Genomic DNA, 10,593 nt, shown 5'->3' with positions numbered 1-10,593 from the left:
TGCTCTCTACTTATGAGAGCATAGCTACAGAGTTTGGTACAGTGAATACATATTATAGCATCCAGACCACTAACCATGCAATTTCAAAACAATATATTTAAATTTTATCAGAGCAGCGGTTACAATACCTGGATTTCACACAAATAAAAGGTCCTTTATATTTCACAAAGAACAACATTTTTTTCAGAATTGGATGCAATTGCCGTGTCCAACAACAACATGCACAGGGCATGGAAACACTGAAGACCTGTTTGGGACCATCAGAAAAAACTGAATAATTTCCACATCTGAACAAACCCAAGCACATGACATTTATGATTTACAAGCACAAATCCCCTTTAAATGCTGCAATTATCTCAAAAATAATTCAGGACTTCATATTGCAACTACCACCCACCAGTTATTATAGAAAATACTTTTCCCAAAGTAATAAAGCATTAGCCGACTTACCAGAACCAACCAATGCACATAATTTTTTTGTTTTAAAGGGGGGGCTTCTTACCAGTAAGTTTGCATAAACCCTAAGCCCAAAAACCCGGTGATTAACCACCGTGCAGCTTCACTTGAAGGACCCGACGCTCATATTCCTGCACAAAATTAGAGCGTTCATCTCGTTGACGGTATCAATAAGTCCTCCTAAGTCCACAGTTCCACTGGAGGCCTCGTTCTCCTTGTCTTTCTTCTCCTGGTGTTTAGCTGCTCTACGCTTAAACTCAGTTGCCTTCTCGAAGAAATTCACGTAGATATACTCTGTCGTGTAGCCCTTCTCCTCATCATAGAGCATGATGTGACCGTGCCATTCCCAGACGCGGTAGCTGGGCTCTGGGTCCTCGTGGAACCCCACGGAAACCTGGTGCTCGCCAATGGTGACGGCCTGGCCGGAGTTCGCCTTCAATTTATCAGTGTCCGCGCTAGATATAATCTGAACGATATTCTTCTCCAACTTCACCTCCTCTCTCTCCAATGGGCTCTTGCTCTCGTCCATGACGATACGATCATACGAGTTGGATAGGAAGGTATTGGTGTCCAAAAAAGGGCTGCGCATATTTAGCCGACTCATCATGGTGCTCACAACCAGGCTTTCGAAAGAGTTTTTGGTGGAATACTGGTTCGCCATTTTCCCTCCGATGGTTGATATCCACTATCTAAGACTTCCTTCCGGTGGATATCAATATATAAATTGCAATGGCCAGGCATATGTGGGCTCTCAAGGAATTTAACAGCTTGGGAATTGGAGGAAACCAAAGGGAGAAGGGCGAAAGCAATAAATTTCCTTTGCCTTTATTGCCATCAGAGTATCAGTGTTTATCTTCATGCCTGACAGTTAAACCCCAAAATTAGCATCCTTCAAGTTCATATCCTCTGGCAGCATTTAACAGCTTGAGGATTGGAGGAAACCAAAGGGAAAAGGGCGAAAGCAATAAATTACCAAGAAGCGTAGGCATGGCGCAAGATGCCACAGGCTTGGGACTCTTCTTGACCTTGACGAGACACATACAACAATTTCGGGCGATAGAGAGGCGAGAATGATAGCAGAAGCGAGGGACAGGCGCGAATGATAGCAGAAGCGAGGGATATCGACCCCCGCTAGGCACCGATAACAAAAATTACAACCATTCCGCCTAAAGGATGAAGACCATAACAGAAATGATTGAACAATTTCCCGCTGAATGTGGACGCCAGGTGTCAGTCTCAGAAACAAAAGGACGACGAAAGTTTCTTTCAAAGGAAGGCCTATCGACCTAATAATAATCGATTCCTTTCTACTCATGTTTTGAATTTCTGGAATTTTTATATAATAAGTCCCATTTTAACGAAACCTCACCTAAGGGGGAGTCTCCCTAAGCACACTAGCATTTCCTCAGCTCTCGTTGTTGCTACTTGAAGTCTTTTTGCTGAAGTAAAATGCAATGGCATAGATTATCTTGTGTTCTATGTTCCCAATCCCAATTTTCATAAATATTGTTTTTCCATTGTTTGCAGAGTTGGTATCTATGTTCTAACGAGACTGATTTGAACACTTTAAGTCAACGTAGAGTGTTACGTTGGTATCAGAGCTCCCCCCTACATAAATAAATCTCACAATCTGGAAGATGCAAGTGGAATTGGAAAACCATCTCGATAATTGGCTAGTCCTCTGTGCTTTTATTCAAGTTACTCTAATATGTTACCTGGTATAATTATCTTTTGTTTTAGCTCCTTGAATCTCTTGGCTGTATTGACTAAGTTGTTATTTGCAGCATCATGGTAGTTCACTGTGCACTTAATTTGAATTCTTACTCTGATCTTAGGACTTAGAGGTGCACTTTTCATTCATTTCATTTGCTTTATTGATACAGCATATCTGGATTAAATCTCAACCACTTAAAGATTAATATCCAAAACTTACCCTTGATATTGACTGTCCATGGACAACCCAAGAGGGATTCCTTTCTGTGCTAATTGTGTCGAGCAACCAAGGGGATTCCTTTCTATGCTAATTGTTAGGATAAAGAAATCATGTTTGAAGCCACACTTGGGTATGAACTACCACCACTCTACTGACCCCTTGATATTGTACTAGCACTGAAACTACTAGTACTTCCTCCTACTACTGCACCAGGCTCACTACAACTACTAGAATAATGATTGTACCAAGGCAAATAGAAAGAAAAACCAGAAAAAGAAAGTACCATATGACTTATGGATGTCAGAGTGGTCAACACTGGGCTAGCTCTGTGGTTTCCTGACATTACCTCTTCGACAACGGGGGTTCAGAATCTCGGCTTCCTTCATTATCAAGAAGCAGACAGTTCAGTAGGCTAAAGATTCAATCAGGATTGCCTTACAATTCTCGATGATAGATTTTTACTGATGAACAATAGTTTCATGTTCTAACTCTAACCAGGGCACTATGCTTTGCTAATCATAGCACTATGTTTTTATACACCTATAGGGTGTTATAATATATTATTTTGGTTCTTTGGACTTCTTTGGAGAGAAAATCTCGTCTGAAGTTCTTTAGTGCAGTGTGTTACTATCACTGGTCTACTCTCAACATACGGATGGAAACTTCCCTTCTGTGGATTTGCAACTTGAGGTCACATTGTTCTCCACTGTTCTTTATGAGTTTGAGGTGTGAGGGCCTTGCCTTTGAGACAAACTATGCCAAGATATAGAGTGTAGAGACCCATATGCTTCTGCATGATCAAGAGAAATAAAACAATTCCGCATGCCATTGTTCAGGTAGAGTTTGTGACCCATTCTCTCTGGCTTGAGACCATTTTTAGATTGGTCTAGCTGTTGCATCATATTTGCTATATCTTTGACACAATATTTAGTAGGGAGTGTTATCCATACTTTGCTTTTTATACCTATTAGGCCATAGCCTCGAATAGATACCCATTGATTGGCTTCATCGTTGAAAGCAAACTTGAATAGACCCATTGATTAGCTCCATCATTGATGCTTTCAGAGGTTTCAGACCATCGTCAGTCAATTGGCATCTTGGTGGATAGCTTTCACATATACAGGCAGGATGTCTAGGCCTGACTTGACCTACCAAGTGGGTTAAAGGGAAAAATGGACTTTTTTAGAGATTATTCCCTTATATGGTATGAGGTATTCAACCTGGATTCTCGATTGATCTATCAGTCACAGTGTATGGTCTCTCCATTTGAGATACAAGGTGTGGGTCTTTGTTCCGTTGGTAGTTGAAGGGCTTCCCTCCAAAGTTCACCATGCCAAAAGGAAGTAGTCAGATAGTTTGTGCCCCTTTTTTCATCGTTTAAAATCCTTGGAGCATCTTTTAAGGGATTGTAGATTTTATAGATCATGCTGGAGGTTGGTGCAGGACTGGCATTTTGTTCTGCTTCATGGGAAACTTGATTCGTGCACAAAGTTTCATTGGTGTGCAGGTCTTCTTGGGGTTTTTCAGTGCTTGGTTTCATGCTTTCAGGGGTTTGGGACTGTATTTAGATTTCAGCTTTGATCCACAATCTAGAAGCTTCAATGCAAGTATGCTTGAGGTCAATTTTGTCAATTATTTTTTTCACTTCTAGCGAAAAGAAGTAGGTATGAAATTATTTGTCAAAGGATACCTCCTAATAAAGGATGCCAAAGAGCTTATTGCTATCACGTACTAAGGTTATTGCTGCCTTAGTTTCTCTCGGGAAGAGGATATGATTCATGTATGTATACACTCTTTTCTTTTGGTTGGTTTTTCTATTTCAGGTACTAAGTACAATAGAGCAAAATTTTATCACTCCTTGTGGACTTCCACTAATGAGGCAAGGTAATTTGCCTATTCTCGATTCTACACTACATATTAACAATGTAAAGCCCAATGCACAGTTTGTACAATAAATTACACTACATATTAACAATGTAAAGCCCATTGCACAATGTTTTTAATAAATTTGCAATTTATGTAAAACATACCTGGGTAATTGCAGAGATCTTATAGATAATTTATAAACCTTGAGTGAGTAATGTGAAGTAGCATTAAAGTCATTTTTTTCAATATAAAAATAGTGTTTTCAATGACCCAAAACAAATGGAAGGTGCAAGTCATTTAAGCATTCAAATATTACTGTTGTAAAGGCCTTGCAGGGGCTGGGGGTCAATGTTTTATTGCCTGCTTCACTGTTAGACTATATGCAACTGTTTTCCTCTTACTCATATCTTTAATATCCGGGTTTTCTCTCAGAAAGTAAGGTTCTCATCTACATTTACATCGAAACTCTGTTTTCTAGCCCAAGCACAATTTGAGGAATGAAAAAAAATCTTGTGAAAACAATACCTATTTGTATACACTGTCATCAATGCTATTTATCCATGATTTTCCTAACTTACCTATAGTATATCTTTTTTTTCTTCGAGATTTTTATTCGAGAAATGAACTGATTAGTTAGTCCTAAACTACCTTTGAACTATATATATGTGTATGTGGGCATTAAACTACCCTTGAGGTATATATATATGTGTACGTGGGCATTAAACTACCCTTGAGGTATATATATATATGTATGTGGGCATTAAAAAGTAACTTGAGAAAGTTGTGCTGTTCACAAAATCTGAACATGATCCATTGGCAGAGCTTGTAAATAAATGTTAAGGGATATAATGGCTTTGACTGTGTCAAAAAATTTCAGTGAATAAAAATGATGGCTAGTTTGAACATGTTTGAATGTATAAGAAAATGATCTTTTCTTTTGAATACCAAATTATTCTGAGCTGATTTGTCTGGTTTAATAAGATGACCATATTCACATAGGTTTATTGTATAGAACATCTATAATCTATTAAGCAAATAAATTATTTGTTGGGTAGGTATTTCGTTGCATCGCAACCTTGTTGTTCTATCGAAATTGTTTTCACTCATGGGTTAAACAAATCACACATTTGTCTTTATGGTCTCGGGATAAATATTAAGCAACTTGTAAATTAGTTAACCATACCATCGTATTTACTACTGGCTATAATATTTGACTAGTAATTATACCTAGAGTGTGCAGTTTATATATAGCACACTTGATACATATCTTAACTTACAACCTTGAACACTTTCCAATTTTGCAAAGTAAAAACATCCTAGTTGAGTCAGGTCACAAATTTTGGAGGAAGTACTCTATTTTATTCCATTTTATTATATTTGTCAATCAAGCCATAAAATCCTATTGGGCTCTAGGACCTCTATTGTTGATTTCACACGGTTTAATTAAAAATAATGAACTACATTATATTTAGATGTTAGCATTCTCAATAATTGATTAAGATTGAAAACTTTCTTTGAATCTTGCACTTGAGACAAATCATATGGAAGAAAAAAGAAATCATATTACCATAGGAATCTAAAGGGTTATGGTAAAATGGGATCCAGTTATATGAGCAAATCACACTAACAAGTACCTAACAAAAAAACTTTTAGGAAAATGTTTATAGGGCTTAAAATGCATTGGGAGTAAAAGGGCTAGTTGGCCTCTTTTCTGTGGTGGATACCTTTGAAGTAGTATTCCACATGGTAAGCACATTCTTTGGCCTCTCTGCAATAAGATATACATTTGCTAAAAATCATTATAACTTCATAAAATCTTCATTTTCCACCCATTAATCCCCACCCTAAATCCATTTCTATCTCACTTCTCAAATCAAAATAAGTTAAGACCTCGAAAATATGAGTTTTTTCCCTCAGCATAATAATATAGTTATGAGATGACACGCAGGAGTGATCTGAGAACTTCACGTGCAATTCCTTAATGTAGCACCATATACTTTGCCTTGTATCACTCACTACGTTGTACTTTTCCTTATATGACTTACTGCAATGTAATAGACTAAGCCATGCCTATTATTCTAGCTAGACTTAATTTTATGATTTTGGGGCCTAAAAGTTCTTTTAAATCTAAGAACCGTTGTGTATATGGGATTGATGTTGTTCATGGTCACAACAATGTCTATGGGGCTACCATCTTCCCTCACAATGTTGGGCTTGGAGCTATCAGGCAAGAAGAGTATCAACTCCATTTTTTCTTCACGACATTTCCTTGCAACTAGAAAATGTCATGGCTAATGATTTAAACAAATGAGTAGGTTGAGTGGTCGGCTATATTTCATTAAAACCCTTTATCTCTAGACAATACTAGACAGCCTGGGCCTATATCCGTAGGCATTATTTTTTCATCGTAAGTAGTATTATGATTTGGAAAGTGCCAAGGGGCACTCTGATTGCAATGAGAAAAATGTTAGGAGACAATGATTTGAAAAGTAACTAAGGTTATCTGAATGATTATGGGCAAAATCTTGAGTAACTGAATTGGGATAATAACAGAATCAGGGTGAAAATGTTGATGTTTAATATATCATGGGAACTCTGGCTTCTAATTACTGCCCTCAAAATCAAAATCTTCTAGAAAGTTTGGCTAACAATTTGTATCAATGTTTTATGGATACAGGGATCTCGATCTGGTTAAAAGAATTGGAGCTGCCATAGCTCTGGAAGTTCGATCTACTGGCATTCAATACACATTTTCTCCATGTGTTGTTGTAAGACTCTGGCATGGAAGTGCTTGATGGAAGTTCATTCAAAAATGAGAGTCAAGTTTTCACTGTTTAGAATGTCTTGTTTGATGCGAGCAGGTTTGCAGGATCTTTACAAAGGGGGTGTCGTATGTGGCTGGACAGTGAGTTTCAGACTTTTTGTTTTATCCCTACTCAGAACATAAATTTCTTTGATCAATCAATTGTACCACAATTTTCTATATAATTGGACATTAAGCTACAAACCTTTTTCTTTATCCATGCTTAGAATATGAATTTCTTTGATCAATCAATTGTACCACAGTTTCCTGAAATAGTTTTCTAACCATGTTATTTATTGATGTTTGTCAGGTCAAATATTGTAGCGTGTGCTAAGCACTTTGTGGGCGATTGTGGAACAACCCAGGGTGTCGATGAGAATAACACTGTCAGCAATTATAAACAATTAGTCAACATCCACATGACCCCCTATTTCGATGCCATTGCCAAAGGAGTCTCCACCGTTATGGTTTCTTACTCTAGTTGGAATGGACAGAAGATGCACGCTAACCGTTTTCTCATTTCTCATGTTCTAAAAAAGCAACTTAGCTAATAGAATTCCCAAATCTATAATAGAATTCCCAAATCTATTTTATATCGTATTGCATATTGTAGATTAGTAGATTGATCTGAAATTTAATTTTCATTACTGGTTAAAATCATGTACATACTTTTATGACAAATCAACTTTCCTCAGAAGCATCAGTTAGTTAAAAAACAAATGGAAGCCATTAGAATTCTCTGTATTTCAAATATCGGACTAAATCAGATTTGGGCGTCTTAATGTATTTGAATTCTATTTCCTGTGCTTCAAAAGATTTGTAGGCTCCAGGCTGTGATATATATCTAGTGCTTTAAGCAAAGACCGGTTTTCAGTATACCTGGCCTCGTTTCTCTGGTTTGAAGTGATGCAATTGGGAGTGGAGTCCCATTAATATTCTATAATTGCACTTCAAATCTAAACTCCTAATGAATTCTGAGTGCAGGCATTGCGGGTGTCTTCAGTCTCATATATCACTGCATGGTTCATTATATTATTTTCAAATGTTTGTTAGGATCCCCATTTAGCTTAATAACAACGAATGTAAACACATAATTTAGGAAATTTTAAGGTGTAAATTTTAGTCTTAAATTAATTTTGTATTTTCTAAAATGATTTGACTAGGATAAAAATATTTTACATTAAAAATTTCCAAATATTTTTAAAAGCTATATAAAATCCTTAAGAATTCTAATTTTTTAAAAAACTACATGATCAAACATGTTATTATTAGTATTTTAAAAATTAATATTCATAAATTTGGAATTAACTTATATCTATGCTAATAGACTTGCCAGCTTGAAGCATTGGCTTCTTTGAAAGCTGAAATTCAAAGCCTTTCACACATTCATATGATTCCTTAACCAGAAAACCAAATCCAGGTATTTGGCAATGTATCTACCATATACTTTTCATTTCAATGGATTGTTAACATACTTGCTATAGGGGTGCAGAGTGGGGTATAGAAAATATAATTGGATCCTGCTATACGGGTTCAGGGTGGGTTATAGAAAATATGATTGGATCCTGATGTGGTTTTCCTATTTCATAACCATAGAAGGCAAAAAACTATAAAGACACTTGTATCTGGTTGATGTATAGAAATTGCATCAGATACATGAATTGTCAGCACTGTGTGCATATATTTGTAGGGCAATGATAAAGGCACTCAGTACAGATCTAGCATATATTACTATTCAGCTGATCAGGAAAGAGCTGCATGGGAATCAATGGAAACGCACCAAAGGCCACTGCATAAAGAGATCGTGATAGAGATCCTGCCAGCGAAGAAGTTTTACAGAGCAGAAGAGTATCATCAACAATACCTGGAAAAGAGATCAACTGGTGCCAAAAAATCTGGGGCCAAAGGATGCAATGATCCAATTCGATGTTATGGTTGAATAGTGACTCGATCAAATTAACTGGACTTCTTTCAAAATTAAAGTATTTGTATCTTCTTGTTTAGTTCAGCTAGATATTACAACAGAGTGCTGTATAGGGGAATAGGGGAGTATTATGGTGGTGGAAATTTTGCGTCATGCCTCAACCATCCATCTTGGATAGTGTCATCCGATTTCAAGCTCTTAAAGATGATTTTGATTTCAAGCTAGTAAAGCTCAGGACTCAAGTATAACTCTATACTTATCTTTATTTGTAATCCTGCTGTCAAAATAAGTTTAGCTTATCTAGTTAGCTATGTTGTTAAATGTCATTTGGATTTTAGTTGAAAGAAACAGAGGAAGAGATGAATTGTTTCTGTTCTATGCATATTTATTGATATAATTTGATTCTCTTCAAAAGAAACTTTATGAACAATGATAGTTAATAGTTCATAACTTTAGGACTATTATCTTCTCTCAGGAAATATGGTTTCTAAGAAAGAGTACAATGTAGTTATATTCTACTCTTGTACAGAAGGAATTCCTATTAGACATTGGAAGACTGTTGGTGGGATATGGAGTTAGACTTACTTGTTTTACTGTATGTTTTTGAACTTGATTAAATATGCCATTAGAAGACTGTTTGTGGGATATGGAATTGGACTGTTTTCATTTTTTGGATGTAAGAATTGACAGTATTTTCTCTTAGCATCATGCCCTTGGGCAGGGACTTGTTACTCGCAACCCATCTTGTTAAAATATCAATCCACAGTCCAAGCGTATTTGACCAAAAAGGGTAAAACATAAACAAAACAAGAGACATGACTGCATGGTGAATAGAACAAGAAATAGGACTCAAGGTTTCTGGCGAATTATAAGCGTAAATCACCTCAGTGACGACGTACATTACCACTATAAAATTGAGTTTTGGAGATACAAAACCTAGTTTACTAGAAATAGGAAGCATAAACATAACTAGAAACAAAACAAAACTAGAATCGTGACTATAGAATTTTAACGGATAAGCAACTTGAACCCACCCATCTCCCTGAATATATCGTGCACTTAAAGACTGGTGGTGTTGTAGAAGTGTAATCCCAACATAGGAATGGAAATGATAATAAGAACAAGAACTGAATGGAAAAGAGGTATACTAGTCACGCCTCTACTGACATTGATCTGAACAATGTTGCATGTCATTAAATGGGTATGTAGCACAGGGTAGATAAGTCCATCGGTCAGGGGTAGATCTAATCTTCCATTCATTTCCCATCGTAGTTTTAACAAAAATTTACTTGGGAATATCGACATCCAACATAAACCGTTCTATTGAATGACATGCAAGCTGTTAGTTATTTCAAAAGTGAAAAACTCTCCATAAGCCACCAATAAGGCATTGGTTCACTAGTGAGGTCAGCAGAGTTTAACCCAACCACCAGGCTTTACTATCACTGTTGTCCATTGCACCTAAATGGCATAACAAAAAAGCACCGGGCGATTTTGATAGAAAAATTACCATCCAGACTTATCACCTAAACTAACGGAAGTCACTCATGGGCAAGTTTCTTGCATTAATTCTTATAATTAAACAATAAAACTAAAATGTAGTTACCTACC

General features: G+C 36.6%; 2 protein-coding genes across 2 annotated transcripts; one reads left to right on the top strand and one right to left on the bottom strand.

Annotated features, from left to right (window-relative positions):
• Window positions 1-559: 559 nt before the first annotated feature.
• Window positions 560-1,117, bottom strand: LOC149255973 (uncharacterized). The gene has a single exon (XM_089455170.1). The coding sequence runs from the start codon at window positions 1,115-1,117 to the stop codon at window positions 560-562; it is 558 nt and encodes a 185-aa protein (XP_089311296.1).
• A 68-nt stretch (window positions 1,118-1,185) lies between these two features.
• On the top strand, window positions 1,186-8,997 carry LOC149255972 (uncharacterized). Its single transcript, XM_089455169.1, has 5 exons — window positions 1,186-1,295; window positions 6,933-7,023; window positions 7,117-7,160; window positions 7,369-7,444; window positions 8,749-8,997. Exons 1-5 carry the CDS (start codon window positions 1,186-1,188, stop codon window positions 8,995-8,997), a joined length of 570 nt encoding a protein of 189 aa, XP_089311295.1.
• The last annotated feature ends 1,596 nt before the right edge of the window (window positions 8,998-10,593 follow it).

This window comes from Pinus tabuliformis, chromosome 7 (assembly GCF_031772625.1).
Source record: "Pinus tabuliformis cultivar Carrire ecotype Pingquan chromosome 7, CPIR1, whole genome shotgun sequence".
NCBI classification, from domain to species: Eukaryota; Viridiplantae; Streptophyta; class Pinopsida; order Pinales; family Pinaceae; genus Pinus; species Pinus tabuliformis.
This window is presented reverse-complemented; position numbering and strand designations above follow the sequence as displayed.

What these genes read in the sequence shown, in the direction of transcription:
- LOC149255972 (XM_089455169.1), top strand. Translation starts at nt 1,186, where the DNA reads ATGGCCAGGCATATGTGGGCTCTCAAGGAATTTAACAGCTTGGGAATT. An exon ending in CATTTTCTCCATGTGTTGTT is followed by an intron (nt 7,024 to 7,116) that starts GTAAGACTCTGG and finishes TGATGCGAGCAG; the next exon opens with GTTTGCAGGATCTTTACAAA. An exon ending in GTGTCGATGAGAATAACACT is followed by an intron (nt 7,445 to 8,748) that starts GTCAGCAATTAT and finishes ATATATTTGTAG; the next exon opens with GGCAATGATAAAGGCACTCA.
- LOC149255973 (XM_089455170.1), bottom strand. Translation starts at nt 1,117, where the DNA reads ATGGCGAACCAGTATTCCACCAAAAACTCTTTCGAAAGCCTGGTTGTG.